The 27,068-nt window shown below is 42.1% G+C and overlaps 2 protein-coding genes across 3 annotated transcripts; one reads left to right on the top strand and one right to left on the bottom strand.

The window, feature by feature from the left end:
- The first annotated feature begins 3,685 nt into the window (after positions 1 to 3,685).
- On the top strand, positions 3,686 to 13,209 carry LOC121736982 (protein VAC14 homolog). Of its 2 annotated transcripts, XM_042128477.1 has the most exons (14): positions 3,686 to 3,883; positions 3,967 to 4,117; positions 5,677 to 5,907; positions 6,357 to 6,574; positions 6,847 to 6,967; positions 7,415 to 7,538; positions 7,878 to 8,191; positions 8,650 to 8,797; positions 8,966 to 9,071; positions 9,153 to 9,327; positions 11,040 to 11,158; positions 11,510 to 11,589; positions 11,816 to 11,972; positions 12,255 to 13,209. In XM_042128477.1, exons 1-14 carry the CDS (start codon positions 3,783 to 3,785, stop codon positions 12,379 to 12,381), a joined length of 2,172 nt encoding a protein of 723 aa, XP_041984411.1. In that variant the 5' UTR covers positions 3,686 to 3,782; the 3' UTR covers positions 12,382 to 13,209. The 2 variants fall into 2 exon arrangements, with proteins under 2 accessions (XP_041984411.1, XP_041984410.1); XM_042128476.1 differs by lacking the exons at positions 11,040 to 11,158; positions 11,510 to 11,589; positions 11,816 to 11,972; positions 12,255 to 13,209 and adding an exon at positions 9,624 to 9,865.
- Positions 13,210 to 14,536: 1,327 nt separating this feature from the next.
- On the bottom strand, positions 14,537 to 22,800 carry LOC121737099 (inhibitor of nuclear factor kappa-B kinase subunit epsilon). The gene is made up of 4 exons (XM_042128645.1): positions 21,896 to 22,800; positions 21,462 to 21,689; positions 20,720 to 20,855; positions 14,537 to 16,339 (listed from the first exon to the last, which is right to left on the bottom strand). Exons 1-4 carry the CDS (start codon positions 22,640 to 22,642, stop codon positions 15,258 to 15,260), a joined length of 2,193 nt encoding a protein of 730 aa, XP_041984579.1. The 5' UTR covers positions 22,643 to 22,800; the 3' UTR covers positions 14,537 to 15,257.
- Positions 22,801 to 27,068: the final 4,268 nt, after the last annotated feature.

Raw genomic sequence — 27,068 nt, 5'->3', positions numbered from 1 at the left:
ACTGAATTTTGTAGATTATAACCGTAAATTTATTTAGATGAACACAATATGAACCTAACTTATAATCGTTGCTTCTTTCAGTAAACATCCAAACTGGCTTCCAAGTTCCATCTAAATTTTACTATGCACCGCTCATTTAATTGTCCAAGATCGGAAGATCCTGTACACCCGGCATATAATATACCTACCTACAATTTTTCCTTGAGAAGAAAATAAAAAAAACTCTTTTAAAAAAGAATTACAAAGACATTAACTAGAATGCAACAAGTTGCATCAAAAGTAAGGATAATTTGGAGAAGTTCTGCCAGGAATTCAACACTGAGGCACAGTATATAATATAATAGTACTCCGTAATAGTGTTTATCTTGAACCATCTTGTCAAAATGTTGGTTCTCAAAAGGATGATTCTTGAAGTAGGAAAACTATTAATAGTGCAGTCTTTGTGTGTTATTTAAAGAATACTTATATGTATAGTGTTTGCACTGATGAGGTACACTAGTTAAAAATAGTGACAGACAAAAGTTGTAAAGATTGAATCGAACGAATCGCAGAAGGCTGATGAAACAAAAGCATTTATTTTAGTGAACTTGTTTTATTTAATTAATCCACAAGCATTTTCAGTAATTATTATAAGTATTTTTGCATCTTCATTATTTAATTGCAATATTTATCAAGTTTTTACTTTCTATGCTGATTGATGCTACTAATTACTTTTTCAGATGTTTTCTTAGATATTACTACACACACTGGCAAAATTAGCGGAACATAGGTAAAAAGGGCCAAAACTTGAACTCAAGTGGGTCGGGCTGTCTGAAAGCCTTTTTTATAGCTTCTAAGCTCATTCAAGAAATAAAATATTGAACAAAACTGGCAAGTTGACAGGTTTTTATAGCAATTATGCCCTAATAAGTGTTTTTCGATTATTGACGTTGTAAGTGTTCCTGATAAGAATGGCGTTTTAGCGGGGTGTAAGGTATGCTCAGCTCATTTGATTGTTTGGTTTTTGGAAGAACACATTGCTTAGATACAAAATTAGTGATTTCCCAGAATCTGCGACAGCTAGAGCTGTAACCACGATAGAGAAAGGTCACACCTACCGTTCGGTCAGTCAGGCCTTAGGTGTGTCGGCTTCCGTGGTTCATCGTAACTTTCAACGCTTCAGAGAGACTGGATCTTACGTTCGGAGACGAGAACAAGGCAGATATCGGGTGACAATGGTTCAGGATGACCATTTTGTAAGGAAACAAAACTTAAGAAATCGACCTCAAACTGCTATGCAGACACGAAATCTGTCGGAACAGGTCCAAGATGAACGTGTAAGCGATTGTACAGTAAGAAGAAATACTCAAAGAAGTTAAATTAAACCCAAAAGTGCCAGCAAGGGCACCAAAACTTGAGACAGGACACCGAAGAGCCAGGCTAAGATTTGCGCGTGAACATCAAAATTAGACAAGTGAGTGAAATCTTGTGCTGTACAGTGATGGGAGCAAATTCTATGTACATTGTATTGACAGGCGATAAAGAATGTGGATAGATCATAAGGAAAGCTACAGGCCATCAAACTTACCGGAAACAGTGGCCTATGATGCAGGCTTCGTAATGGTTTGGAGTTGCATATGATTTGGAGCCCGCATGGAGCTGATGATTATAGATGATGGTACTTTGACAGTACAGGGCTATAGCACCGACATCCTGGAACGGCATGGTGTGCCTTTTACATAGTTTTAGGTAGTAATTTCAATTTTATGTGCGTCCATAGAGTAAGAAAATCGGACATTATTACCTAAACGATGCTGGCGTAGCCCAGGTGGAGAGGCCAGCGTGGTCTACGGATGTGGATCCGATTGAAGACGTGTGGCACATCAATGGGTGAACGGTACGAGTTAAAACTCCAGCTCCAAAATGTGTCCAGGACCTCGAGTTGGCGCTACTGGAGGAGTAGGAGAATATCCCACAGGAAATGATTGACAATTAAAATGCAAGCATGGAATGGTGTATCCAGGCCCTCTTGAGATCCATAGAAGGCATTACACGCTTTTAACATGGCATTTCTTTAATAAAAATGGAGAATTTATCTTAAAAACTTACTACTGAAATTTCAAAGATTTTCTTAATTTTTTTATTTTTGCTGATTTTTTTCTATTTTTCACGTTTTTATGCCCTAAATTTATATAAAATTTATTTCTTAATAATCAATTAGTAAATAAATATATAAAAAGCATTGAACAATTAAAAAAAAATTAAAATTTTGTTAAGTTCCTCTAATTTTGCCGGTGTGTTTAGATAAGCTTTAAACATTTTTATTCACGCTTTCGTTCTTTGTATACGGTTAGAAACTCATCCATACTCAATATTATAAATGCAAAAGTGTAGACGTCTGTTAGCACTTCACGCCCAAACCACTGTACCAATTTTGCTGAAATTTGGTATGGATTTACTTTGAGTCCCGGGAAAGGTCATAGGATACTTTTTATTCCGGGAAAATGTACGGTTCTCGCGCGATAAATGATTTTTGGCGCAACGGAGTTGCGGGCCTCATCTAGTCTTTTACTTTAATCCTTCGATCGCGGATTCTTGGAAATCTGTTGTTGTTCTCGCGGCCGCATGTGGTAACTTGGGAGTGTAAGTAATAAATCATTTATAGTCTAAAACATATAAAAATTACTTATAAACTAGCCGGGGTCAAAGAGAATGCGAAGCCAAAGTCACTCACAAGTTACTTCTTTTACTCGCATCGTGTCGCTGCTGTCGAATTACGACGCCCTCTATAGTTTCTGCACGGTCCCTATAGTTTTCTTCAAATTGCGCTCAGTGCTGTTATAATATATTTTGATATAGTTATTAAGGTAAGAATATGCATTAAGTACCTATACAAAATTGTTATTTTTCCGTAAGCCTTATTTTCTTTAAATTTTTGAGGTGATTAGATACACGAAAGAGGTGAATCAACACGCCTGAGAGCTTAATAGGCACGCAAATATGGTTAATAGACACAGCCAAGGGGTGATTAGTTACGAAAGAGGGGTGATTAGCCATGATTATGTCAGGGCTGCCACAAAGTTTGTAGTGATTATCTACAGTTCAAATTTCTCTTTTAGTTTTGTTTTCGAGGTAAATTCTAAATTTATAGCATTTAAATTCACTTTTATTATTGATGATTTCTATTTGAAATTATAATTTTACTTTATACTAATAAATAATTAAAGAAACCTTCTCGAGTTTGCTTGCCTTTATCTAATAAAGAATAGTGTGTCTATTGTCCCCTGATAAGTAGTAATTAGAAATTACGTATATTTTGTGTATTTTTTTAATATCTACAAACATATCCGAAGAGAAACAAATTTATATCAATAGTTTGGCCTAAGACTCAATATATACACGACTAAAAAAGTGGGTATCCGTTCTGTAACCTTACGAAAACAATTACCAAAGTTCGAAGACCTATCTATTCACCCCAAATTACGGCGACTAAAGTTAAACCACAGTATAGCAATATTAGTTAGGGATATGTCATATTGCTATACTGTGGTTAAACTGTGAAGTGTGAACTTCCCGGGAATGAAAGAAAACTGATGTCTGTAGCTATGTACCTAAGTAAAAAAAAAGCTGTTCTGTCTATATATTATCTATGGTTCTGTCATTGTCAATGTCATTTTGACTTTGATTTTTGTTGTGATTTGTGATTGTTTAGGATTTTGTCGTAAATTTCCGAAAAAATTTCAGTTTTTATAAAAACTATTGTTCATAGAAAAGAAAACCCTATAAATAAAACTAAATACAAAATGACTGAACGAGATTACGCACCTCTAAGTGTAGCATGTGTGCGGGGACTTTGTGAGAAATTATATGATAAACGAAAATTTGCAGGTGGCGAAATTGAAAAGTAAGTTTTTTGCTGTAGAATTAAGCTACAATATTGACCGGATTACAGGCTGAAACCAAGCTTATTCAACTATTATTTTGCAGGATGGTAAAAGATTTCCACGATGCTAACAACACAAATCAGATCAAAAAGCTAATCAGGGTTTTAGGGCAGGATTTGATGTCAAGTACGAATCCAAATGTAAAAAATGGGGCGTTGATGGGCCTTTCATCTGTAGCTGTTGGTCTGGGACAGGTAATTTTATTATCCAAATATTATTGCTAAATAGTAGTATACAATATTGAGGAGATCAGTAGAAATAAAAAAATAATAACCAATTTTTATTATTTCAAGCTCATTTTGTGTTATTTTATGTAAAGTTTTTTTATATTAATGATCTTCCTTATTGTTTCTAAAGTCGCCTCCCCATATAGGCGAACGCATTGGCCGACGCGTTGGCCGACGCGTTGGCAGACACGTTGGCAGTGCGCTTGCAACGGCGTTTGTGAGTAATCCACACATAGGAAGGTCGTTCAGTATGCTTTGGATCGCGCCAATGTGCGGACAGATTCAAAATGGATGTTGAGGCGCTAACAGCTGCAGCTGTATACAGTATAATAATATTATTTACAGCATATAATTACTTTGTAAAATATGTGGACAATAAAAAGTTTTTAAAGGGTATTCTCGAAATAAGTAAAAGGCGAGGAAATGTAACAAACAAAGAAATAAACTCACTTTTACATAATATAATGTATTTTAAAATAAGTATTAAAATAATATAACTATTTAATTACTTATTATTTGTTAATATACAGTGTGTAACAAAAATAAGTGATAATACTTTAGGGTGTGTACGTGTTCCTTGTAGAGACTTCACTGTTAAAGTAGCAGCTCTGAAAGACGAAAATTTTTTTTTCACATTTGTATGGGCAATGGCTCGAGCCTCACGAGTTTCCCCATACAAAAGTGAAAAAATTTTTTGGTATTTCAGCGCTGCTACTTTCACAGTGAACTCTCTACAATTGACACGTACACACCCTAATGTATTATCACTTATTTTTGTTACACCCTGTATAAAAAAAGTACTTATTATTATTATCATAATGATTTATATATATTTATTATTAATTAAATATTTAATATATTTTGTTTTTAGTATTTGTTGTTATAGCGACAACAGACGTACACAATCTGGTAAAATTTCAGAAATCTAGCTATCTTGAGACCTGGATACAGACAGACGGACAAACAGATGGACAGACAGACAGAAATGCAGACAGACATTGAAGTCTTAGTAATAGCGTCCCGTTTTGCCCTTTGGGTACGGAACCCTAAAAAACATCGTGAGGAAAATAGCATGTCCAAGAACATTATTTTTTTGCAATTTTGATATGATTTTTTGGCTCCACAAGCAGTTTTTACTCTGATAAAATTAATAAATTTAGATGTTTTCTCGATACTCAAATTGTTCGCTATTTCGTCAAGTTAGATGTTAATTCGCCATAAGAAGGAATCGTGCACTCTTCATCGCCGCTCCGGGCGAACTGATGGCGCGGCCTATGTGTGGATGGAGCGCGAAGCTTGCGACAAATGTCCTTTGATCTTTGCCGACATTTCCGACACCGCGCGGCAAGCTCGCAAACGCGTCGGCCGACGTCTAAATACCTACGGCCAACGCGCGAACGCCCATTCTACACAGTGGGCCAACGCGTCTGCCAACGCGTCTGCCAACGCGTTGGCCAACGCGTTCGCCTATGTCGAGTGCCGGCATTACTGAAACTTTTTTTAAGTCTAATGTATGTAATTTTCAGGGCTGTGTAACATATTTAAGTGAACTAACACATCCCATCATAGCCTGCCTGGGTGAGAGTGAAGCTAGAGTGCGGTATGCAGCCACTGAGGCACTGTTTAATGTTCTAAAGATAGCTCGCAGTGACTCCCTTACGTTATTCCCTATTGTGTTCGATGCCCTTGCCCGTCTTGCGGCTGATCCTGAGGCGCAGGTGCGACAGGGAGCTGAGTTGCTGGACAGATTAGTGAAGGTAATGATGAGAATATTTGCTTGTACTTTTGGTGCATGCCTACCTGTGCAAGAGTTACCAATGTCAAATAAGAAATACAAAAGTATTGTAAATAATTTTTATTGAAGATTTAATGCACTGAAAAATAACGTACTGTAAACAATCAGTGTTGTTTGATTTGGATTTGAAAACTTACCACAATACTACAGGTCTAATGCCTATCTGCTGTTACCTAACCCTGCAACCTTAATCAGGCCCTGGTTTTTCTGGATAAACACTAACTTTTCAAATAATATTTTCTACAATTGTCTACCCAACATTCTTATTTACATCACACCTAGCTGACCCAGAACTCAAGCCTAACACAAAATTTCATTAAAATCGGTTTAACCGTTTCGGAGGAGTTCGCGCACAAACACTGACACGAGAATTTTATATATGTATTAGATAATAGATATGATACATTGTAGGACATAGTAGTGGAGAGCGGGCGCGTGACGCTAACCAGCCTGGTGCCGCTGCTACGGGCTCGACTGGCAGCTCGAGCGGCGGGCGCGCGCCAGTTCGCGGTAGGATGGGTGTGCGCGCTCGACGCGGCGCCGGCGCTCGGCCTGCGAGCACACCTGCCCGAACTACTGGACCCCCTCATGGCTGTGTTGGATGACCCTAATCCGGAGATACGACGCATGTGAGTGGATGAGCAAAACTGAGTGATGTGCGATTAAGCAAATATTGTTATGTTTAATGTTTGTTTTGCTTTTATAAAGCTATAAGGCTTTTGTAATAAGTTGGCAATTTTTTTTGCCCTAGGGATTAGGACTTATATAATTTGTAGGTTGTTTACAACTTTACATAAAGTGGCTACCAATAACATGTCAACTTCTAATCGTGATCTATCTAGTGGTTAAAATACTTGTTGTTTGCAGTTTAATACATTTAATGATAAGTTTTTGTGTTCAGGTGCGAGGTGCAGCTAAATGAGTTCCTGCGCAGCATCAAGAAGGAGCCCAGCGAGGTGGACTTCCAGGCGATGATCAACATACTCATTGCGCACGCGCAGTCCACAGATGATCTTATACAGGTACTGACACAACATTTTATGACGCTACACAAAAAGCAAGTATGAGGCTTAGGATGTGTTTATCATTAGTCATGGCTAAAAATAATAATGTAAACTGACCATTAAAAATACTTGTCCATTGATGGATTTGTCTCGCATCATTAGCACAGTATATTCTAGAACATTATGATTCAAATGCGCCCCGTTCGTTTTGAATGGGCGTGTGTTTTCGTGTAAATAGGCGTCGAGTCGAATTAACACATTCAAATCGATCGCGGCTGTGTTCTACAAACTGGTTGTCTTCTGAACCACAAGTTCAATTTGATGAATTAATTGGTCAAAGATTTATTAACTTATGTAAAAAACTCAAGCATATACTATATTATTCATAGGGTATCTTCTGAACCTCCAACACTTGTCAGTTTGACGAGATTTGATTCACCTATATCTTGTATCTCTTTTCCGCAGCTGACGGCGATAACGTGGCTGAAAGAGTTCGTGGAGCTGGCGGGCGCGTCGCTGCTGCCGCACGCGTCGGGGGTGCTCGCCGCCGCGTTGCCCGCGTTGGCGTACCACGACGACGCAAGACGGAGTATCCTTTATGAAATTAAACAAAATCAAGGGTTTTTTTTAAGTAAAAGGGTTGCAAAAATAACAAGGACATTAAACCACTTCATATTTTACGCACGTTACAGAATGCAAAGGCGTAAGCGCACTCACGATAGCACGCACGTATACTAATACTCACATAATATACGCAACAACACATGTTTCTTGTACGCATATTTGCGCAAGCACGCACATAATATACTTCACAGTTTTATAACTTACTGACTTACAATCGAGAGAATTAAATAAAATAAAAAATAAAATTTTCCATACAACATTCAAAATACTATAAAAATATCGTATACGCCTTAATGAATAGCAGAAATACGGGAGACGGCCGCGATAGTCAACTTCCAGTTGATGAATCTTGTTGTCAGCGATGCTGCCGAGGACGTCAGTGCTGTACCCGCTGACGTCACCGCTGCTGCCGACAAAAGTGACGTCACTGCTGTCACAGACAGGAGTGAGGCGGGTGACGTCACAGACGCAGCCGGCAAAGACACCGCCGGGAAGACGGCGCTGAATTTGGACGCCGTAGTAGGAGTTTTGACGAAAATGTTGAACCACAACTCTGTGCACACCAAAGTGGCGACTCTCGACTGGATCTTACATCTGTACACCAAGCTGCCTAATATGGTGAGTCAGGTTTGAAGTTAGCAGTGAAACTTGTACTAGGATATCGGATAGCTGAAGAAACAAAATGACATAGAAAATACTTCGCGCTATAACATTTCTTTCGTTTATAACTTTTAATTAAGTTGTTTATAAAAAATTTTTAGTTTGGAAAAAATATCAAATTACCATTTAAAACATCGGTTGCATTCAAGAAGAAATATTTTTTGTATGTTGACCTTGTTCGAACTCTATTTTACTCACTTTCCTGCCCGACAGGACTCTAAACGGCTTGTGGCGGTACCCACAATTCGCCTAACAATCCTGCATCGCGCTATCGAAGTTTCGGGGAGCGGCAAGATATATCCCTATATATCTTGCCGCTCCCCGAGATATCTCCCTCGGTCGGAAGAACTTCCTTTTCGCCGCCACTAACATCGTTAAAAGCCCATACTATTATAAAATAATATTATGCGTTACAGATGTATGGTCAGACGGAACGCGTGTTCGGCGGTGCGGTGGGCGCGCTCACCGACCCGGCGGACGACGTGGTGCGGCGCGCGCTCGCCGTGCTCGCAGAGATCTGCTCGTGCCCCGCCCCCGCCGCGCCCACAGCCGCCTCCGCTGCGGGTGAGTACGCCATTGCGCTGTGTACGCTGATGTATATGCATAAATCATATTTTGTTTTTATGTTACTACGTAGTACGTAGCCGTATGTAGCTTATACACCATTTTTCTGGTTATACAATATAATGACATGAATTAAAGTTGAATTAAATAAATGAATTATATTTCCAGGTGTGCTGGAGTCCAGCCCGTACTACCACAAGTTCCTGCGCGCGCTGCTGCGGCTGCTGGCGGCCGACGAAAACCTTCTAGAAGACCGAGGCGCTTTCATCATCAGGTATATGTAACTTACAGCTATGAGCTAGTACAAGTTTGGTTGAATACGTATAGTTTATTAATAAATAACATACTTGTACAGGCAGCTGTGCGTGCTGCTCGGCGCGGAGGAGGTGTTCGGGGCGCTGGCGCGGATACTGCGCGACGCCCGCGAGCTGCGCTTCGCCGCGCGCCTCGTCGACGTGCTCAGCTCGCTGCTGCTCACCGCCGCCGAGCTGCACCACACGCGCCGCCAGCTGCGCGCCTTCGCCGACCCGGTAACACGCACACCTGTGTCTGCTCACACACTATCTCTCTCTCGCTCACACACGCTCGTGTTGCGGGCGACGCACGCGCTATTCGAGGCGCTGTACGCGAGCTGGTGTCACAGCCCGGTGGCGCTGCTGTCGCTGTGTCTGCTCACACACTATCTCTTTCGCTCACACACGCTCGTGTTGCAGGCGACGCACGCGCTGTTCGAGGCGCTGTACGCGAGCTGGTGTCACAGCCCGGTGGCGCTGCTGTCGCTGTGTCTGCTCACACTCTATCTCTCTCACACACGCTCGTGTTGCAGGCGACGCACGCACTGTTCGAGGCGCTGTACGCGAGCTGGTGTCACAGCCCGGTGGCGCTGCTGTCGCTGTGTCTGCTCACACACTATCTCTTTCGCTCACACACGCTCGTGTTGCAGGCGACGCACGCGCTGTTCGAGGCGCTGTACGCGAGCTGGTGTCACAGCCCGGTGGCGCTGCTGTCGCTGTGTCTGCTCACACACTATCTCTCTCTCGCTCACACACGCTCGTGTTGCAGGTGACGCACGCGCTGTTCGAGGCGCTGTACGCGAGCTAATGTCACAGCCCGGTGGCGCTGCTGTCGCTGTGTCTGCTCACACACTATCTCTCTCACACACGCTCGTGTTGCAGGCGACGCACGCACTGTTCGAGGCGCTGTACGCGAGCTGGTGTCACAGCCCGGTGGCGCTGCTGTCGCTGTGTCTGCACACACACTATGTCTCTCTCGCTCACACACGCTCGTGTTGCAGGCGACGCACGCGCTGTTCGAGGCGCTGTACGCGAGCTGGTGTCACAGCCCGGTGGCGCTGCTGTCGCTGTGTCTGCTCACACACTATCTCTCACTCGCTCACACACGCTCGTGTTGCAGGTGACGCACGCGCTGTTCGAGGTGCTGTACCCGAGCTGGTGTCACAGCCCGGTGGCGCTGCTGTCGTTGTGTCTGCTCACACACTATCTCTCTCTCGCTCACACACGCTCGTGTTGCAGGCGACGCACGCGCTGTTCGAGGCGCTGTACGCGAGCTGGTGTCACAGCCCGGTGGCGCTGCTGTCGCTGTGTCTGCTCACACACTATCTCTCTCTCGCTCACACACGCTCGTGTTGCAGGTGACGCACGCGCTGTTCGAGGCGCTGTACGCGAGCTAATGTCACAGCCCGGTGGCGCTGCTGTCGCTGTGTCTGCTCACACACTATCTCTCTCACACACGCTCGTGTTGCAGGCGACGCACGCACTGTTCGAGGCGCTGTACGCGAGCTGGTGTCACAGCCCGGTGGCGCTGCTGTCGCTGTGTCTGCACACACACTATGTCTCTCTCGCTCACACACGCTCGTGTTGCAGGCGACGCACGCGCTGTTCGAGGCGCTGTACGCGAGCTGGTGTCACAGCCCGGTGGCGCTGCTGTCGCTGTGTCTGCTCACACACTATCTCTCACTCGCTCACACACGCTCGTGTTGCAGGTGACGCACGCGCTGTTCGAGGTGCTGTACCCGAGCTGGTGTCACAGCCCGGTGGCGCTGCTGTCGTTGTGTCTGCTCACACACTATCTCTCTCTCGCTCACACACGCTCGTGTTGCAGGTGACGCACGCGCTGTTCGAGGCGCTGTACGCGAGCTGGTGTCACAGCCCGGTGGCGCTGCTGTCGCTGTGTCTGCTCACACACTATCTCTCTCTCTCGCTCACACACGCTCGTGTTGCAGGCGACGCACGCGCTGTTCGAGGCGCTGTACGCGAGCTGGTGTCACAGCCCGGTGGCGCTGCTGTCGCTGTGTCTGCTCACACACAACTACGCACACTGCAACCGGCTTATCGCCACATTGTATCCTTTTTCAACACGGAAAACAAAGTTTAAATATTATGATCGTAATAGATTACTTTGAACTTTTAATTAGACGCTGTTAATGTGTCACAAAAATACCTATTGAGTTATGAATGCAGTTATGTTCTTTAGAACATTTATAACAAGATTGCATGATTATTATTCAATAAAAATATTTGGGTAGTACACAAAATATTGATCTTATCATGTACTTAATTAACGAATTATACTTCATACGCTGCTCTGCCTCTAATTTAGTTACAGTTTTAGGCATTTGACAAAAATGTAATCCAATTTATTACTATCTAATTTTAAGACGTTTAAAAAAATATTTCCTGAACTCTACCTTAGTGGCGACCTCGAGATCACAGTGGACTTCCTCACTGAGGTGGACAAGCTCGTGCAGCTCATAGAGTCGCCGATATTTGCATGTAAGTATACTCTAAACTCCCACGTTTGAGAGCTGTTACAGACTATATTTTTCTCTCTCGAGCCACGTTTCAATGATGTGCATGTGTTCATTATTCATGTCGCAAATATGCCAACTCGCGTTTTTGCGGATGAAATATTTGTGATTGTAAACGCGAGTCATCCAAACGCGCTATGGGTGTTGTTCGTTTAAACATAACCTAAATCTGTGGCTTTGTCTTACTGTAGACCTGCGACTGGAGCTGCTGGGCGGGGCGCAGAGCGCGGAGCTGCGCGGCGCGCTGTTCGGGCTGCTGATGCTGCTGCCGCAGAGCGACGCCTTCCACGCGCTGCGCCGCCGCCTGCAGTGCGCGCCCGCCGCGCCGCTGCCGCTGCCACTCCCGCCGTCAGTACACACGCATACACACACATACACACACACACATTACATTGAGTTAATGGACGACGAACGGCTAAAATCGAAACTAAAGTCGCCATATTATAAAATACTAAGTGTGAATATTTTGGTTATGACATCCAAGTTCTATTTTGCATATAGCCGAATTAGTGCCAGCGTCTTTTCGATTGACGATAGCTTCACATATACATGACAATTTCATCGACATAATATTATGTTATCCTGCTAATCTTTGCCTGATGCCAAATCTGATGTCATATTTAATTACAGTTCTCGGGAGAACAACATCGACTTCGACGCGCTGCTGCAGCAGTTCGTGACGCTGCAGGAGGCGCACCGCCGCGAGCGCCTGCTCGAGCGACGCATCTCGCGCGCCCGCTTGCACGACCAGCTGTGACGCACCGTCACGGATACGCAGCAGTAGTGACGTAGTGTGACAGATACGGAGTAGCAGTGACGCAGTGTGACAGATCCTAGCAGCAGTGACGTAGTGTGACAGATACACAACAGTGCCGTAGTGTGACCGATACGCAGCAGCAGTGACGTAGTGTGACGGGTACGCAGCAGCAGTGACATAGTGTGACGTAATGGGATGCTTGCAGCGCGTCATTCGTCAATGACGCCTGACGTACCATCAGAGAAATTGTTTCATAGGCAGTTGACGGGCCTGCGTCATTCGGTCGGATTATGCCATTTTAATATTTGTGTTGATCTCTCTGCTGGGTTTGATATAACGCGGCCACATTAAATAGATCCCCCATCTGCTTATGAATCAACTTCTGTGATAATCAAATGATGATCCTAATAAAAAAAATAGTACAATAGCAACGCAGTGTGATTCCTGACGTGTAACAGCAGTGACGCAGCGCGAGAACTGATGCGCAGCAGTGACGCCTGACTATAGCAGCAGCAGTAGTTCATAGTGACGTATGATGCGCTTCTGCAGTAGCAGTGACCACATTGATACGCTGCAGCAGTGACATATTGTAACGCTGCAGCAATGACGTAGTGTGACGCTCCAGCAGCGACGCATTGTGACGCTTTGCAGTGTCAAGCCACAGTGATGACTCACATGCACATAGTGCAGCTACCAGCATGCTAGTGACGTATTTTAGGTTATTCCGACTGTAAACAACTAGCTGATCATATTGTTTTTACTTTTTGTATGAATATTGCTGTTGTACAGCTATGAAAACAATAAAATTTTTGCATCATAATGCGGTCTTGATACAAATTTTTATGTATAGAACATAAAAAAATCATTTTTTAGTCTATTTATTTATTATTTAAAAAGTGTATTTTTTAATAATTAAATAAAATAAGTACATTATTTTATACATATTTTTTAAATCGTATGTTTAAGTTTTTACTTAATACAGATCTCCTTAGCGAGTTTAGCATTCCATACCAAATCGTATTAGAAATAAATTTCAATTTTCAATGTACCTTCAGAGGAATCGATTCACACGCAGTTTGCGGTAGTACGGTATGTAATTTGGTCGTGACTCGTGGGTAAAGTCAGTGTCGGTCATAAGTCGTGACTCGTAATTGGCTGAACTCTAGGGCTGGTATCAAGACACGGTTCAGGCTCTGTGATTGGTTGGCTGTCAAAATTCGGACCAATCATAGAGCCGAACCGCGTCTTGAGACCGAGATGCATCTTGAGTACCGACTATTTATACCGGCCTAGATTTTGAACATGTCATACCCCGAATTACGTAGGTCCGCCATCAGCTGCCTTTGAGTCGATTTCTCTGTTAGTATTTATTTTTAAATTAATTCATCAAGCCCCATACGCTCACCGGTGAACGAGACAATAGAATATCTATTGTGTCTCGTTTCCCCACGATCGACGGGTTAAGTTTTAGTAAAATACCTGGGGTTTGATTCACAATTTCGCTCGATTATTCGAAAACTGACTGAGCGATTATATTGGTGTGTTTACGGTCGTTACGTAATCAAATACATGTTTTAATGATTATTAAATTTTATGGAGTTTATGTCTAAGTCTTCAATTAAAGTTAAATAATGATTATTAGTCTATGTGCGGCCTTCCACGAATCAGCATTGTCCAATAACAATGAAGTAAGTCTTCGAATGAGATATGAACGGCAATTGTGGATCAATGCACTAGTTTATAATAATATGTTGACGTATGTCATAAGCTTACTAGTTAAATGTTATATTTTACTGGTTTGTATAATATAATTCGATGTTAATTTTATTATATTATATAAGATATTTATACAAGATAAAATTGGTTTGATTTAAAGTGCAAATTATCCTTTATAGAATGTGGTACTTTTTAAAGGGGAATAATAAACAGTATTTTATGAAATTGAGTCTATAATATTATAATATTTGATATTACATAATATTGGAAACTTACAACTATTTTCAATTTTATACACAAAATTACATAACATACAGAAAAGCATAAAGGTGGTATTATGGGTTACTAAAATAATTTTATTATTATTTAAAACTTCATTTTCAACATAGAAGTCAGTCTCAGGACGGAATATATCCTAGTCAAAGTAAAACATTCAAAGATGGAATACAAATTTTATTCATCGAACTGTAGACACAATATAATAATTATTGTGTGAATATCTCATTAATGTGTGGTTGATCACTTATATATTTTTTTTTCTATCATAATATTTATCTTGATTCTTGATACAGGAAAAGGTTTCTAGAGAGTCAATGTTTAGAGGCATTATACATTATTATTAAATTTCTCTCTCTCTCTCTCTCTCTCTCTAATGAAACCATATGCTTATCTCGTTCAGACGTGCGCGTGTTCTAGAAAAGCGTATGGGAAAACACGCGCCCGGCACGCGCTGAGCCCGCGCAGAACCTGCGCGTGTGTTTTCCCATACGCTATAGTAGAACACGCGCACGTCTGAACGCGCCGTTAGGTTATGAGGTGTATAGAATTATTTACAGCTTAAGAGCTCATTTACAGGCCACCATATTTCTCATCATTATTTAGTGTTTACAAGTTTGTATGTCCGGTCTGGTCACCACGTTAAGGACAAATTGCACTATGTATAATTATTTATCAGTCGTCACTGAGATCAAGGCGACCGCGTCGCCGGTGCACCGAGTGAGTCGCTAGGTAAGGGCGCAGGACGAGCGCGGGGCGGCGGCCGGGGCGGGAAGGGGGGCGGGGAGGGGCGCGGCGGGGGGCGGCGTCAGCACCGTGCGCGCGTCCGACTCTAGCGACCAGCCACCCGCCGACCACGACCACTCCCCTGAGCTGCGGCGGCGCTAGGTCGGCGCGCGCCGCTCGCTCGCCACCAGCAGCCGCGACACCAGCGCCGCGTGGGCCGCCAGCCCCGCCCCCACCTCCTCCGCCGCCGCCAGCAGCGCGCGCGCCCCCGCCGCCTCCGCCGCGCCGCCGCCCCCCCCGCCCGCCGCCGCGCCCGCTCCGCCCTCCGGCGCCGCGCTCGCCCCCGCCTCCTCCACCGCCTGCCGCACGCGCCGCTCGGCGTCCTGCAGCCGCGCCGCCAGCGCCAGCAGCTTGAGGTCGGCGGCGGCGGCGTCGCGGTCCAGGATGCGCGTCTGCAGGAACACCGTGTGCGCCACGCGCAGCCAGTCCGCCAGCGCATCGGCGCGCGCGCGTGCCAGCGGCGCGGCGCGGGAGAGCAGCGCGCGCGCGCGGCGCCCCGTCTCCGCGACCGTGATGCGCTCCAGCACGTGAAACTGGCCGTCGTTGTAGGTGAGCGAGCGCGTGGCGCGGTCCCGCACCAGGTGCTGCCAGGAGTCGCGCAGGCGCTCGGCCATGGCGCGCGCGCGTCGGTGCAGGCGCAGCGCGGCCGGGCACGGCGACGCCGCCACCGCCTCCTCCCAGTGCGCGCGCAGGGCGGCGGCGGAGTGGCGCGCGCGCAGGCCGGCGGCGGCCGCCCGCAGTGCCTCAGTCTCGCCGGCGAGCAGCGCGGCGGCGGGGGCGGAGGCGCGGTCGTCAGCGGGGCGGGGGGCGGCGCGGGGGCGGGCGGCGGCGGCGGCGAGGTCGAGAGCGCGCGCGGCGTCGTGCAGGCGGGCGGCGCGCTCGACGAGGTGGGCGGCGCGGGCGTCAAGGGCGGCGGCGCGGGTGTCGAGCAGGGCGGCCCAGCGGCGCACGGCGGCGGCGGCGAGCGCGGCGGCGGCGCAGTGGGCGGCGACGCGGCGGCGGAGGGCGTGACCGACGCTGCAGGCGGTCTTGGCCTGCGCGGCATCGTTCTCGACGGACACGATGTTGGGGAAGGCGGGGAACTTGGGCGGCTCGGGCTCGGGCGCGACGGTCACGTCGTTGCTGTTCTTGTTGAAAAGCAGCAGCGGCTCCTCCGCCGTCGTGTCGGGGTAACTCCGCCCTGCCGGTGAAACGTTTTTTTGATTAAAAAGTCTATACTAATACTAGCTGTCCCGGCAAACGTTTCTTTGCCATATAAAGTACTAGCTGTTGCCCGCGACTTCGTCCGCGTGGACTTTAGTTTATAGCGCGCGGTGTCAACAAAATTTGTGTCAAATTTAAAAACTTTTTAAAACCCTGGTAAGTGGTACTCCTCTTAGGGCCGCGCTACACCGGAATGGCAGCGCTGAAAGTGCTCGCCTCACCGCTGCCATTCCGGTGTAGCGCGGCCCTTAATTAATGAAAATACCCAAAAACAGCTGTGCAGTGTGCACATAATCTATACTAATATTATAAATGCGAAAGTATCTCTGTCTGTCTGTCTGTCTGTCTGTCAGTCTCGCTTTCACGCCAAACGCCAAAACTACCGAACCGATTTTAATGAAATTTTGTATACAGATAGTCTAAAGCCTGAGAAAGGACATAGGCTACTTTTTTTACTAATTTACTCAATTAACAAAAACATAATAACTAATAAGTATGATTAGTTCTATGTTACAATGAAGTAAAAAATAAAACGCCATCTGTTGAATCGTATTAGAACTAAAATGTTCATGGCATCGATATATTCCTGGATTTTTTATAATATTATACATACAATATATTTAAGATTTTTGAAATTTTATTTTAATACTCATCCAAGACCCAGGAACATTTAAAACTTTTTGTTCCGCCTGCGGGACTCGAACCCAGGACCCCCGGGATGAGCGCTGGCCACGCGTAATGCGAATTCATTTTCATCGATATTTTCATAGAAATAAGATATTTTCCCACATCAAAATGTAGCCTATGTCCTTTCTCAGACTCTAGAATAACTGTGTACAAAATTTCATTGCAATCGGTTCAGTAGTTTTGGCGTGAAAGCGAGACAGACAGACAGACAGACAGACAGACAGACAGACAGAGATACTTTCGCATTTATAATATTAGTATGGATTTCGCCCATATTATTTTATTGAAGTGACTAAATAAGTACGGCACCGTGGCAACGTCGTGGCCGTCAGTCTCGAGTTGTAATAATTTACTATTATTTCAACAAATGCACTTATTAATATAAAAAGTATCCAGTAGCCGATTCTCAGACCCATTGAATATGCATATAAAATTTGGTTAAAATCAGTAAAGCCGTTTCGGAAGAGTACGCGGCCTAACATTGTGACACGAGAATTTTATCTATACATATAAATAAAATTGGAGTGTCTGTTTGTAATATTGAAAGAACCGTTTTTAACTAAATGCATATGAATGTATATAGAGTACATACACCAAAACAACACTTTTTTACAATTTTTGTCTGTATGTCTGTTTGTTCCGGCTAATCTCTTAATTGGCTGGAGCGATTTTGACGGGACTTTTTTTGGCACTTAGCTGATGTAGTAAGGCATAACTTAGGCTACTTTTTAACCGACTTCCGAAAAGGAGGAGGATATATTTCACTTTTCTTATATTGGTTCGCGAACAACTCCGTCGTTTGTAGGCCGATTTCCAAAAATTGTTTGTTGTTGTTTGAGATGTAGCCCGAATTTGGTAACATGATCACAAAAGTGGTGATCTGATGATGCAATCCATGAAAAATCGACAGGACTCCTTAAAAGTTATATGGAAACATATAGTGATTTTACGTTTTTCTGAAGGATTTTAAGCTTAAACTACCAAAAAATAAGAATTTGCGCCGAAGTACACCCTGGTTCCGAAAATGATGTAGAGAACTCTTGAATCCTTATAAATAGATAAATGTTCGGCAATTTTGGCGTTGTTTCAACAACTAAAAGCATATTATTATGTCAATGTGTCAATAATACTTAAATCATCATCATCACTATAATAATGCCATGAATCATCACATTACTATCAAAAATCTTGCCTTTGATTATATTATTATTGTTCCACCGTTTGTTGACTGATTTTCAAAACTCTTTTGTTGCTATTTAGTACTGTTTAAACCAAAATAGTTGCTATTTAGTACTGTTTAAAAAAACCACTACCATTGACTGGCGCTCTAAAACTAGAAGTGGTTAGCGAATTCGTATACCTTGGGTCCACTATCACGAACAACGGCTCCTGTGAACCATACATAAATACATAGTAGGAGAATTGGGATGGCTAAGAGTGCCATGTCTCAAATGCATAAAACCTGGCGTGACAGGAAGATTTCGCTAAGAACCAAGACGAAACTTGTGCACACGCTCATATTCTCCATCTTTCTTTATGGATCCGAGACATGGATGGATTTACGTGGGAGAGCCATGCTTCGGCACGAATGGGCCGGCTCGACCGAAGAAATACCACGTTCTCACAGAAAACGGCTGTGAAAAAGCGCTTGCGCTGTGTTTCGTCGAGTGAGTGAGTTTACCGGAGGCCCGATCCCCTACCCTATTCCCTTCCCTTCCCTACCCTACCCTATTACCCTATTCCCTCTTAAAAGGCCGGCAACGCACCTCCAGCTCTTCTGATGCTGCGAGTGTCCATGGGCGACGGAAGTTGCTTTCCATCAGGTGACCCATTTGCTCGTTTGCCCCCTTATTTCATAAAAAAAAATGGACTCTGAAGTCTGCAGACCGCAGACGTATCGACGCCTTCGAGATGTGGTGCTGGAGAAAAATGCTCCGAATCCCATGGACTGCATTCAGAACCAACCCGAATTTGGTACAATGATTACGAAAGTGGTGATCTGATACTGAAATCCGTGAGATATAGAGGGAACTCCTGGATATTTTTGGGACACACATGGACGCGTCAACTATTTCTGTATTCAATCTTCATAATTTTTTACTCCGTAGCAGCTAACTTAAGCGCAATTTCTATGTGCAATTTACCGCTTTTTTGTAGATCTAGATTAAATGTACTAAAAAGTATTAAATAATTCATATTCGGTACTCAGTATTTCTGATCTCAGTCTTCATTATTTTAAAGTTGGTACCAACTACCGGCTAACCTAATCACCAGTTCCATGACAAAATATAACTGCAACTTATATGACTGGTACCGATTTCAAATTATGAAGATTGAGAACAGAAATACTAAGTACCTACAGAATATGAATTATTAATTAATACTTTTTAGTTCATAAGACTAATAGGGGCGAAGAAATTGATGAAAATGTGGAAAAAAACGGGGGAAATTATTTGAAAGGGCTTATCTCACGAACTACTAGGGAAATATTTCTGTTATTTGGCACAGATAAGAAGTAGACCACGTGAAGGATCGTAGGCTATTTTTTTGGACTAATTTGTCTGTGAAATATCTAAGTTACGCGGGCGAAGCTGCGCGGAACGTTGTATTTCGCGCGGTCACGACATCACGCGTAAACGGCTGGACTCATTTTGCTACAAAGGCAGGTACAAAGATACTTTGAGTCCCGAAAAAGAACATAGGATACATTTAGTCCCGGAAAAATGTACGGTTACTGCACAATATACTTTTATGATTTGCGCGTAAACTATTCAATCTAGTCTCGGGAAAGGACAAGGAATACTAATTTTGACTTTTGTCCCGGAAAATTTACGGTTCCCGCACAATAAACTTTTATGATTATCGCCTAAACTAATCAATCTATTTTGATGAAATTTGGTATGGCAATACTTTCAGTCTCGGGAAAGGACAAGGGATACTTTTTATCCCGGAAAGTATACGGTTCCCGCACAATAAACTTTTATGATTCTCGCCTAAACTATTAATCTATTTAGATGAAATTTGGCATGGAGATTGGAGGTACTAATTTGAATCTGGGACAAGGAATGTTTTTAGTCCCGGAAAAAAGTGCGGTTCCCACGCAATATACTTTTCTGATTTGCGCGTAAACGACTCAATCGATGTACGGGAACAACTATATACTTAAACTAAAGTTCACGCGGACGAAGTCGCGGGCAACAGCTAGTATTATATAAGAATATAATACTAGCTGTTGCCCGCGACTTCGTCCGCGTGGACTTTAGTTTAAGTATATAGTTGTTTATAAAGCGGAAGAGTTTGTTTGTTTGCTTGAACGCGCTGATCTCAGGAACTACTGGTCCGATTTGAAAAATTCTTTCAGTGTTAGATAGCCCATTTATCGAGGAAGGCTATAGGCTATATTTTATCACGCTAAGACGAAAGGGAGTGGAGAAATAGAGGAAAATGTGGCAAAAACGAGGGAAATTATTTGAAAGGGCTTATCTCACGAATTACTGAAGCAATTTTTCTGTTATTTGGCACATATAAGAAATAAACCACGTGAAGGATCAAGGCTATTTTTTGTGGACTAATTTGTCTGTGAAATATCTTATTTATACGGGCAAAGTCGCGCGCAACATCTAGTATAAGATAAATTATATACATACATTGGTGATCGCATCGGCCTCACCTGTCGTGTTCTCGTCGATCTCGGAGAGCAGCATCACCTCCTTGTACAGCAGTATCTGGGACTCGGCTACAACGCTCGTCTGCTCGCAGATGTAAGTCTGCAGGTGCTCGTACTTCTCGTCAGGTTTGAGGAAGACCTGCAACATTTTTTCGTTTTCTAGAGTTGCTGTCATAATTTGAAAAATATAGAGATAAAAAGTTCCCAAGCTTTTATTATTTCATGTGCTCAAAGTGTTATAAACAATTTAAATATTATTCTAAGCAATAATAATAATAAAAATCAGCCTTGCAAGTAATATAATTAGTTTAATTGCGAATCGTACACAAGATTATGTGAGTTATGTCCAATTAAGTTGCAACAAAGATTTTATAACTTACCTACACAGGATATGATTAATTAATTGTATAAATCATTGTTTTAGATTGTATGTCCTTCATATCTCATAGGATTGTTTATTTTAGTATTAAGCTTTAAAATTCAAAACGCTCATGACAGACATGGTTATTCCTAAATCATATCAGACCCATAATTATTGTTCTAATTAATACTAATATTATGTTTTATTATTGAACAATAAAACTTTTATGAATAATTTTTATGTGTGTGTTAGTCTCTTATATATTGTGGTTATATTCATGCTTACACCCCTGAACCAAATTTCGTGTAGTTTACATTTGTGTGTGATAGAAATGCTTTGATTGCAACAAAATTGATGGTTTCTGCAACAAGGTAGTTGACTCACCTCTATACTAGCCACCTTATTCACATGAAATATGTAAACACATTTAGTTGATGTGACCATTTGGACCTCAGAAAAGAATCTCTCGAAGGTCCATATTCTGTGGGGATCCACCTCCAGTAGACCAGCTAGGAGGGGGGTGACTATCTTCCGGAGGCCAACACTCAGCTGGCAGTGGGAGGGCAGCTCCCGGGTCCACTCAATTGGACCATTCTCCGTTGTCTGGGTACCCTATAAACGAAGTTTTTTGATTATTCTTGATGTTCAGAGGTGGATATCATAGTCAAAATTGGTTTTACAAGTTTAAAAAGTATCCTTATTTTAGGGACAAGGCACAGAATTAACCAAGTATCAAAAGATTTGCTTTTTTAATTTAGTCAATAGCCATTATGTCTTTGTAAATGAGCAGGTTACAAGCCAATCAAGAATATACTTACTGATATAACTCCAGAAGCTTTCTTCGTTGTAATATAAAACATGGTCTCTTTATTTCTCCTCCCTCCATACGGCCTGAATGGCAGTTGGCCGGTGGCTACATGATACAATGTAACTCCAATAGACCAGAGATCTACCGTAGCTCCAAAACTTTTCCCCACCGGCTTTCTCAGGACTGCTCTCTCATACATGTCCGGATGTAAATACTCCTCAGTTCCATACAAAGATACAAACTGCTCCTCCTCTTGGAGCTCTCTAGCAGCACCAAAGTCGGTCAGCTTGTATGTGGTGGTACCATCTTCATTGATAAACTTCATGATGTTGCCAGGTTTTAAGTCTCGGTGTACCAAGTTATTGTCTCGTAAATGTTTCATACCGGCCGTCAGATGTTCTAGAACTAAAAGGAACTCGTCCTCCTGGAGGCCGTAAGTGTTTTCGGGGTCGTCTAGGATATTGAAGAGACTTCCACCCGTGCAGAGCTCCATCACTATGACTTTCCCCCGCCCCTCCTGCTCCTCCTCGATCGCGAGAAGCTTCACGATGTTCTCATGCTTCACTTTCTTGAGAACTTCAAATTCTCTCATCTGAACTTCGTGCGGTCTCATGTGACTCAGCTGATTGAACGTTTTGACCGCCACTGGTTCCCCATTGTTCTTGTTGACCCCCTGAAACACCGCTCCCGTAGCACCCTTCCCCAGGACGCTGGTGGTACACCAAACATAGTTTTCCGACCCCCGGAGAAACGACATGGTTATGATATAGCAATTTTTACATAAATTACGAAGTAATAGAAATAAATCGTCTATTAAAAACTAAAGGAAAACATGATTATTTACACAGTTTATAGCTAATTCTATGTAAAATTCTTTAAACTTTCTAAAAAATATTGCAAAATAATTGTACACAGTAAATTACAAATTGTTGATAAGCTGTCAAGTGTCAACTTGACAGTTGACTAATGAAGTACGGTACTGACCACAGATTACTAGTATATATTTGTAGAGTACCTACTGACTATCTATGAACTTGACACTGGCAAGTGGCATGTGTTAATTTTTTTTTTTAATTCGTCCCGGTCGGGACAGGCAAAAAGCATGTGTAAATTATAAACAAGTGATAACCTCTCCTTTTGATTTTTGTTTTACTAAGCAAGTGCAATTAAGGATATATTTATAAATTCAAAGATTCTGACCTAAATTCAAAATATATAGTAGAAGTAAACCTCCTGCATCTATTGATACCTAAAAATCAATACCTTACCGGCAAGTTATGTGAAATAATTCATTTTAAAATTTCCATTAATCATACGTATTTTTTTCCGGAAGTTACATTTTTTTAGTATTCATCAGAATTGGGAACTTTGTATCAAAGATAAACGACAAAAAAACTGTTTATCAATTTCTTTGTACGATTTGCGATTTTTTAAGCCCAAAAAATAGTGGGTTCACCGGTAATTCTGAGGAAATATTTAAAATTAAAATCGATGAAAACTTTCCTTCGAAGGGTGCGAGTTGCGACAAAGTTTTAAAGGAACGTGAGCGGGGCGCTGCTGGTAAGGAAGAGCCATAGATAAAGTATTATAGTATAGATGTAGTCTTAGCGTGTCATCGCGTGGCCATTTTGTGCTTATTTTCATACAAGTAGTGTGCGTTTATTTTCTTGAATAAGTATTTCTATTTGTCGATTATTTCAAAGCACATTATGATACAGGAAAGAAAGTGAATTAGTTCATGATATCGATTAACTATAGTTCAAGTGATGAGAATCCGTAAACACACGTAAAAAGCTATGCAATTTTTATAGCCAAATTTTTAATTGATGTGACATTTTTAGCACTAATGCCTTATATAGCACGAATAAGGGATTAATAAACTTACTAGCTGTTGCCCGCGACTTCGTCCGCGTGGACTTCAGTTTATAGCGCGCGATGTCAACAAAATTGGTGTCAAAAGCTTTTATAAAAAAACCCTGATACCCCTTAAATCAATACAGCTGTGCAGTGTGCAAACAATAAGTACTTCATTTTTGTATGTTAAACTTTATATATTATGCCAAATTTTAAAGCTTATTTAGCCCCCCAATTACACAACTTTACCCATAAACTATTTATCATTGATAGGTTTAGCCCCAATTTCACCAACGTCTGTTAGTGTTAACAGCTTGTTAAAATATCCTGTCTTCTCTTTCATTCATATGAAAAACGAAACAGCTAACGTGATACTAATTCGAGCATTAACTTTAACAGTCGTTGGTGAAATTTGGTCTTAAGGTTATATATATAACAATCGAAAAAAATCGAGACTTAAATGTAAGATGATACCACCTCTTATAGAAAGACTTTTGAGCAAGCGTCAGCGCGATGTAGAAGACGCACGGCGCCATCTATTATGAATTTTTTGAACAAATTTACGACCCTTACAACCCTTTTTTCCAGTAAAAAAGTAGCCTATGTCCTTTCTCAGGCTTTAGACTATCAGTATACAAAATTTCATTACAATCGGTTCGGTAGTTTTGGCGTTTGGCGTGAAAGCGAGACTGACAGACAGACAGACAGACAGAGATACTTTCGCATTCATAATATTAGTACAGATTATGTGCACACTGCACAGCTGTTTTTGGGTATTTTGATTAATTAAGGGCCGCGCTACACCGGAATGGCAGCGGCGAGGCGAGCACTTTCAGCGCTGCCATTCCGGTGTAGCGCGCTGCGCGGCCCTACCAGGGTTTTAAAAAGTTTTTAAATTTGACACAAATTTTGTTGACACCGCGCGCTATAAACTAAAGTCCACGCGGACGAAGTCGCGGGCAACAGCTAGTTATGAATAAAAACAATAATATATAATAAAGTAGGTATGATTAGTTCTGTTATAATAATGAAGTAAAAAATAAAGCGCCATCTGTTTTCATATATTAGAATTAAAATGTAAAAATATTTTCTGGATGGAATATAGGCCAACACAACACACTCGAACTCCTTAGAAATGCAGTAGGAGTTCTATAAGATCAGATAGATTGATTATTATTATAGCAAGTGATAATATTATTAAACATAATATTCTAACGTATTAAAAACTATAAACAAAAACATAATAACTAATAAGTATGATTAGTTCTATGTTACAACGAAGTAAAAAAAAAGCGCCATCTGTTGAATCGTATTAGAACTAAAATGTTCATTGCATCGCGTCGATATATTTCTGGATTTTTTATAATATTATACATAAAATATATTTAAGATTTTTGAAATATTATTTTAATACACATCCAAGACCCAGGAACATTGAAAACTTTTTGTTCCGCCTGCGGGACTCGAACCCAGGACCCCCGGGATGAGCGCTGGCCACGCGCAATGCGAAGTAATTTTCATCGATATTTTCATGGAAATAAGATATTTTCCCACATCAAAATGTAGCCTATGTCCTTTCTCAGACTCTAGAATAACTGTGTACAAAATTTCATTGCAATCGGTTCAGTAGTTTTGGCGTGAAAGCGAGACAGACAGACAGACAGACAGAGATACTTTCGCATTTATAATATTAGTATAGATAAATTATCTTTTTAGCTTACAAAAATACCGATTGAAAAGCCCAAAAAACGTTGTTCAAAACTTACGTATTTAATGTTAAATCCACGTGTTTCAGGCATTCTTTGACCATTCTTATGGTTTATTATTTAGCGGAATCACAAAACTCAATAATATCTAGCATTAAATGTTCACTAGAGAGAGCAACCACGTGCTGGGGAGTAACGGCTGTTTTACAGCAGCCAGCAAGCCTCCCAGCACGAGGAGCAAGCGCAAGGCTCCCTCCAAGGCTCGGCCGCGTAAGTGGCCTGGAGCCAATAAGGCCGGGGCGAGTGAAATCGCCCCCGCCATGGAGGTTGAAGCCTAGGCCTGTGGGTGGTTGTTCGAGGGATCACCGCCCGCAACATAGGCCCCGAGGACAAAGGCAACAGAAATACATAGTCTGTGAAAATTTCAACTCTCTAGCTATTACCGTTCTTGAGTTACAGCCTGGAGACAGACGGACAGACGGACAGAAATCGAAGTCTCAGTAATAGGGTTCCGTTTTTACCCTTTGGGTACGGAACCCTAAAAAGAAATGACACTACGATGTTGCCACTTTTTAACTTCTTCACTTTCTTGACGGACTATATAAAAAATGAAATAACTCGATTAAACGGTTGAACTGATGTGGCTAATTTTAGTCTTTAAATATTCCTGAAAGTCCAGGAAGGTTTATAAGTGACACGAAGTTCACAGGGACATCTAGTCACTAGTGAGTAGTGCTACATATTACATATTATGAATTTATAACACCTGTTATTTAAGTACCCTTTACCTGAGAGCTGCAGAGCTACTTTGATGACCAGTGAGAGCTGAGAGAAGCTCACTCCTTTTTTATTATGGAACTAGTTATTTAAGAAAATACAAAAAATAAATAAGTGAAAAACAGGGTTTTGTTATTTTAATAAAATATGATCATACAAATAATATTCTACAATGCAGCCGGAAACAGAATCATCGCCACTTTCTAGATCCATGTAGTTACAGTAGTGGTGTCACAGTGAAGAGGCACTTTCATCTTCATTAATCAGCTCTTCAATATTGAATTTAGGATATCCTAATAAAGGGTTAATTTCCACTCCTTGTATTTATTTTCAGTGTTTCAAAATGATAGCATAAATTCTCCCAGTCATTTCGGTTATTTCGTTTAACGCTTTTTCTACTACCTGTAAACATAAAACGTAATAATTATAATATTATATTACGCTGCATCAAAGTGTTAAAGGAGTTAAGCACATACACTGTGACACGAGAATTTTATATACCTACGTCTAAAAACGCAAAGCACCTAAGTCAAAGTATCAATCATTGTTAGGCGCGTTATATGATAGATTTCTTTGACAGTTCATTGTTTACGTAAACATAAGGTTTAAGTAAAATTGTTGTTTTATTATACCACCAATGATGAAAAACTCAAAGCAGATATGTTACTACCGCGCGCGTTGTGAAGATTCAAATACGGCCCAATTGGGCCGTCTGTTGTTTAGTCTGCATCGAGCGCAGTCACGAACGTGCTGCGTCTTGTCTTACCTAAATAAATTAAAAATGACGTCGTGCGTGTATCGAAAATGTACCAATTATGACTCGAAAGTAAACAAAACACATGGAAT

The sequence above is a fragment of the Aricia agestis genome, chromosome 20 (assembly GCF_905147365.1).
Source record: "Aricia agestis chromosome 20, ilAriAges1.1, whole genome shotgun sequence".
Classification (NCBI taxonomy): Eukaryota; Metazoa; Arthropoda; class Insecta; order Lepidoptera; family Lycaenidae; genus Aricia; species Aricia agestis.
The sequence above is the reverse complement of the archived record's forward strand: the minus strand, read 5'-3'. Positions and strand labels throughout refer to the sequence as shown.

Excerpts from the sequence above, each read along its gene's own strand:
- LOC121736982 (XM_042128477.1), top strand. The coding sequence starts at position 3,783 with ATGACTGAACGAGATTACGCACCTCTAAGTGTAGCATGTGTGCGGGGA. Across the intron at positions 3,884-3,966 it reads GCAGGTGGCGAAATTGAAAA|GATGGTAAAAGATTTCCACG; the intron begins GTAAGTTTTTTG and ends ATTATTTTGCAG. Across the intron at positions 6,575-6,846 it reads AATCCGGAGATACGACGCAT|GTGCGAGGTGCAGCTAAATG; the intron begins GTGAGTGGATGA and ends TTTTGTGTTCAG.
- LOC121737099 (XM_042128645.1), bottom strand. The coding sequence starts at position 22,642 with ATGTCGTTTCTCCGGGGGTCGGAAAACTATGTTTGGTGTACCACCAGC. Across the intron at positions 20,856-21,461 it reads ATAAGGTGGCTAGTATAGAG|GTCTTCCTCAAACCTGACGA; the intron begins GTGAGTCAACTA and ends AAAATGTTGCAG. Across the intron at positions 16,340-20,719 it reads GATCGACGAGAACACGACAG|GGCGGAGTTACCCCGACACG; the intron begins GTGAGGCCGATG and ends TTTCACCGGCAG.